The sequence below is a fragment of the Meleagris gallopavo genome, chromosome 1 (assembly GCF_905368555.1).
Source record: "Meleagris gallopavo chromosome 1, MGAL_WU_HG_1.1, whole genome shotgun sequence".
Lineage (NCBI taxonomy): Eukaryota > Metazoa > Chordata > Aves > Galliformes > Phasianidae > Meleagris > Meleagris gallopavo.
In genome coordinates this window covers 120,050,845-120,056,844 of record NC_139404.1, presented here as the reverse complement: position 1 = coordinate 120,056,844, position 6,000 = coordinate 120,050,845, and the positions used below count along the sequence as shown (strand labels likewise).

Sequence of the window (6,000 nt, the reverse complement as noted above, 5' to 3'; positions counted from 1 at the left end):
GGAGTGGGTTGGGAGTCTCATTTTGATCCAATTCCTAGTCACCACAGAGTCTGGTACATCTTACATTTAGAAGTATTAAATCTCTTGTTACTATAAATACCAAATTCACTTTTCTTGTTTTCTTAGTTTTTACATAGCTGGAACATAATTTTATTTCTCAGACCTCAATTTTGTGCTTGAATGAGAGTGAGCCAAGTTAGTGCTTTTGATTCTGGGAAGCCATATTTGCAGCATATCGCAGACAAGGTGTTGTCAAAAATTGCTAGACTGACTGTATGCTGGGTTTTTGCATTTACAGTAGTTTTGCTCAAATTGCCATGAAGAAAAGCTCTTTAAACATAAGTCTAATTCACTTAAAAGTAAGATGAAAAGGAAATCCCCGGCGCATGTGAGACTTCATCCATTGCTGGTAAGTATGCAACCATTAGTTGCAATGGTTTGCTGACTAATGCAATACTTGTTAAAATTCTAGAATGACATGCCCTGCCAATTCGTCTCTCTCCCACCTCCCACGTGTTATTCGCAGCTGAATATGCAAATTATGTTTTCTTCCTCAGCTCCTGATTTTTCAATTCCAAACCTGATACAGTTTCCCCTTCACTTGCAATGCGCATCAAGAGTTTCTGCAAATGTTATGAAATCTAAGGTTAAAGGAATTTTCAAGAAATAGAAATCAAATTGGGCAGAAGTTCTTTGTGGAATAATCTGTATTTGACAATAACAAAGTATACACCTCTGGAAGAAAATTAAAAAAAAAAACAAACAACAACAGCAAAGAGGAGCAATTGGCTTGTACTAATTATTAATTTCTTGGAAAAAAAAAACGCAACGACATCATAAACTGTCAGCCCAGCATACAAGGCAGCCTGATTTTTCTGTAAAGTCCATGAATATGTTTCATTTCATTAGTATCAGTCCAAATAGCCAGTCATGCCCTAACAACTTTCTGGGGCACAACCAGTGGTTTTCACTCAATAAAGACCAAAGGGCTCATAAGTGCCAACAGCAAAGTTGTGCTGCAGGAGAGAGAGGCCAGAATTGAGAATCTCATTCTGTGAGATCCATTTCACCAACATTTCTGAGTCCACATTTCTGGCTTTCATAACACGGATAATAAAACTGAAAAGTGGATCAACAGATTGAGAACAATCAAAGAAAATCTTTTGGGTTTACACTGCTCATCAGTAACTTTTTCAAGACATTTCTGCCAAATACACTTGAGACAAAGATTTATGGTTGGTGAGCATCCATAGCTGAAGATCCTGCTTTAAAGCTGAAAGAGTCTGTACTTAGAATGGCTGTTTGTAGCTTGGAAAAAAAAATACCAACACTTTTCCACTAACCAGGATACTGTGAAATTATTCCTATTGAGATCTGCTTCACTTTTCTCTGAAGCAAACAGTACTGGAAGCTTTGTGGGGGTAAAGTCTTACAGCTGTGGCATAGCAGTGGACATTGCAACACAGAAAAACTTATACATTCTCAGGAAATTTGTATTTTACCCAAATATGGGTTTCTGTACATGATCATAGAATGGCATGGAGGTGCCACTCATTTTGAAGAAAAGAGTCTTTGTATGATTAGTTAGCTGTCTCCTGCCCAAAGAAAAGAAGCTCTATCAACATCTGACAAATATTTTTCAAACTTATTTGGAAAAAATCACCAATAAGATTTAATAAACTCCTAGCACAATAACTAGTGTTTCCCTATCTTCATGAGATGGCATATTTACAAAATAAAAATCAAATACAGCTTCCAGCTACTTCCTTGGTAATATTTTCATGCTTTGTTGTAACACAAAGCACAGTCAATGAAAATTAAATGGGTAATTTTTAGTCTGAACCATGCTGTTGATAAGAACAAAAAAGTATAGGTGAAGTTTTTCATGAGATTGCTTAACATGAGGACTTCTGAGATTCTTTCTTGATTTATTAAAGCTCTGTTCCACTTGAATCTCTGATATATGGAACTTCAAGAAGAATGATGTCCCTGAAAGGATGCAAAGGTGAGGTGAATTTTTGATGGGAAGCTAATATCAGCAATGAAATAGGGCAGCTTCTGCTGTTTCATAACATAAACCTTCCTGAGAGGCTGAGTAGGCTTTGCATCTCCTTAATGAAGATACATTTTTTCAATTTAAAATCCTATGCAAGTGAAATACTGCTTTCACTGATGATCACAGATGGAAATCAATTCAGTATTACATGTTCTGAAATAGATCCCATAAATTGTCTCCTCTCCTTGATTGCAATAAAAGCCTGACAACCCACACAGCTGAGGCTCTGTCTCTCTCTTTGGACAGCAGATGGTATTCTGACTACCAGCTTATAAACAGAGTAGGTGAGCTGGAAGCAAGGATAAGCCTGAGAGAGATCTACTGACATCAGATTAATATAGACATTTCTTTCTTCATAGCATCTGATTTTCAGAAGCTCTTGAGAATTTAGTGTTCAAATCTCTGAGATCCATGATATGCTGTACTACACAAGGTCATTCATGTCACAGAAAACTTCATGGGCAACAGTTCTCACTGTCAGAGGGCATTCAATATGTGCAGACATGGGGTACTTCACAGGCTGAAAACTACATTTGTTTTTGGCTGTAACGCTGCAGGCATAGTCTCACAAACTGCTGGGAGCACAATTTATCTTACTTGCGCTGAATGATTCATAGGAAAGTACAGGAAAGTTGAGTCCTCTGTCTCAGAGAGGGAAACTGACGTGGTGAAATTAAGGCATTAGCTCTGGACCAGAGGCTGATTCTGCTGGAGTGATGACAGCCGCTCAGTGGCTGCTGGAAAAGTGCTCATTGCACTATACCTTGCAAGGCTCATTTCCCCTGACTTTGAACGTAGGGGCAGTGAAAACTGGTACCAGCATGCATAGCTCACAAAGAAATCACTCTTAGCTGGAAAATGAACCAGCCTCTTGAGCCTGCAAAGCTGGGCTATGTATACGTAGACCGCCCTTTAACCTCTATGTCTTACTGTACCAGTGATACACCATTGCCCATTTTGTGGTTGAAGTTTATCAACTTTCAGGTCTGCAGTAACATTTCTGCCCTCAAAACAGACTCCATAGGAAAAATAAACGTACCTTTGTATAGCCACGCAGGCACCAGTCACTGGATACCAAGTTTCTCAGCTAGGGAGGTCTACAGCTTTAACTCTGCTGCATCCAAGCTACAAAACCTGACAAGATTTAAACTCCTATCACAGCGGCCAGAATCTCCTTTAAAATTCCATTCTCCCAGGGCGGTGATGAAAGATGCTAGAGTAGGTGATGAGGAAGCAGATGCCCTGCCAACTTATTCTCCCATTGGGTAATAACCAACAAGAAGAAGATTTGGGTGATGCACAACCATCCTTAGGGACCCTGACCCTCTCTTGCTCTACAGTCCAAGGACATATCTTGAGAAACATCAAAGTATTCAAAGGAGGAGAAGAAACTCATTCCTCTCATTGTCATTAAGCTTTGCAGAGGACAGACACTGAAAGCTGGCCTACTATATGCCTATGATAACTTTTGCTGTTCTCTCCTCAAATTAAGCTAACAAAAATTATTCATATAGCAAACAGAGACAGATCTCAGGTAAGATAGATTTAAAACACTTTTTTTTTTTGTTAGTTTTTTTGTTGTTTTTTTTTTTTTAGAAGATACAAGGGTTTTTTTCTTAAGAGTTACAAATATTTTGGTGGGCTTACTCCAAGCCCCCAGATATGATTTGGTAACATCACTCTCATCTTGGAGAAGAATATGGATTAGTGTTGAGGGCAGCTGGGCTGGGCTCAGGTAATGGGACATCTGGACAGCCAGAGCCTGCTGGAAGTCACTATGACTCTACTAAAGCATGGGAAAGAGTTCTCAGGAAGCAAAGTCAAAGAGGACAAAAGATGTGCAGTACATAAATATACCTAACATTAATTATTGAAGGTTTTCATTCCCACACTAGTGGAAGAATAACAGCCTTAATTTTGACAGTGAGCTTTTCAGAATTAAGCGGAAGAAGCTGCACAGATATTAGAGGAAAAAAAAATCACCTATAATCATTGGACAACACTAATTGCAGGGGAAATCCTGTGGGTGTATGGATGATCGCATGTCTATCTACAAACACATTGATTGAGTTGTTCATGTATTATGACTTCTCAGTTTAGTAAAAATAGATGTGGCAATAAAAACTGTGGGGGAGCTGTATCCACACCATTCAGTGTCTGTGAAAAGGTGTTTTCCATTAGCTTCAACGTACACAATCTGCAGCAATGTTTGGTACCCAGAGTAGACAGTAAATGATGTCTTTGATTTTTTTTCTTTGATATAAGAATTTTGGAGTACACAACCATTTCCTCCTCTTTCTTTTCCAGTGCAAAGATAGTCACAGGCTTATCGGTGTAGGAGAAAGTTCTCAAGCGGCTCAGGCAGGTGCAGCTTATGGATCGCATATAGGCACGATCGACCCAGATGCTTTCTGATACACAATCGGCACAGCTGGGCAAGGCTGGCAGGGCCTGGAAGAAAAGAAAAAAACGAAAGAGCAAGCACCCTCATCCCCAGTATAAGTCAGAAGGTAACAAACAGCAGCAAGGTTTGAAAATCAAATTGAGAACTACAGAACAACTTTCTGAAAGTTAAGGAGAGCAACATATATTGCTGACCTATTTTGTCAAAATTGATTCAGCAGCTTGAAACCTATGAACACTAAAAACATTTTTATGCATGCACAGCTAGGCTTTTCTGAATCTTTTCTTGAGCAAATACTGAAAGTTCGATATAGAAGTATGCACTGGAGACATAGCTCTTGTGCAGGCTTGGCCCTTCCTGAGCCCTGAGGGAAATGTTGCATCCTGTGACAATATCTTATTTGAAACTGGAGAGCCCACTGGCAGGAAAGTTGTCCACAGACTCATTTAGCAGGTGCTTGCATGTCACTGCAGACCATGGTGTTGTCCCCAGTGGGGTGAATAGCTCCCAGCCCTAGAGAAGATTCACCAAAGTCTGCTTTTACTACAGGAAAATGGAGGCACCTAATCTGGTTGCTAATTCCCCTCAGAGAATAAATTTGTAGAAATCTGTAGGATTTGTAGAAAAGAGTACTTGAGCTACCATCACTGAAGTGAGAAAAGAAGCTATCACCTCCTGCAACAATTACGAAAATGGAAACATATTATATTTCACATCAAATAATAGCTAGGAAAAGGAACATTTAAAAGGAGACGTGTAAATAGTAAGCATGAAAGAAAAGTCAGGGGGAATAAAGAAAACTCTTGAAGAGAATTCCCTAGGGTCTTTCCTTCAAACAGAAGGACATCAGAAAACACAGATGAGGTGAGGGAGTTGTAGATGTTGGATAGTGTCTGCAAGTAAGACTGAAGGAGTATATATCAGGCACAGAGAAAACTTCACTTCTGAGAAGCGAAGAGCCAGCAGTAACTGAAGGACCCTACGGCCCACCTGACTGTGAGGGAGGATGGGGGTACAACTTCAGAGTGAAAATCAAGCACAGGTTCAGGAAGGGATGAGATTTTTAATATTGGCATAGTTATTTATCTACAGAAGCTTTTAATTACACCAGGCAACTGAAGTGAGACACCTGCTTCTGCTCAGGTCTGAACACCTCAGACACAGGGATGGAAGTCAGAAGAAGTGAGAAGCATTCAAGCAAAGGTCCTCCAGCAGTTTTTAAATGTGACGATAGAACCTAAGGGAATGTCATAGAGCTGTGTCAGGGGAGGGGCAGCTGGGGGTTAGGGAAAGGTTCTTCACCAGAGGGTGGTGGGCATGGAACAGGATGCCCAGGGCAGTGGGCATGACTCCAAGTGCCAGAGCTCAAGGAATGTTTGGACAATGCTCTCACACACAACGTTTGAATTTTGGGTGGTCCTGTGTGGAGCTGGGAGTTGGAAGAGATGATCCTTTTGGGTCTCGGCCAACTCATGTAATTCTACAACCTTTCTATGACATTCTGTGACAAATTAAAGCACCATGTGAAATGTGGTGAAAG

At 40.1% G+C, this 6,000-nt stretch overlaps 1 protein-coding gene across 2 annotated transcripts in view; it reads right to left on the bottom strand.

Moving 5' to 3' along the window:
• Nucleotides 1-689: 689 nt before the first annotated feature.
• The window catches only part of ASB11 (ankyrin repeat and SOCS box containing 11), a 17,668-nt gene continuing 12,357 nt past the window's right edge, over nt 690-6,000 (bottom strand). For both annotated transcript variants that reach the window (XM_085211734.1, XM_085211727.1), the window contains one exon: nt 690-4,507. In XM_085211734.1, the coding sequence (XP_085067860.1) occupies nt 4,383-4,507 (125 nt within the window). In that variant the 3' untranslated portion in view covers nt 690-4,382. The remainder of the gene's footprint in view (nt 4,508-6,000) is intronic.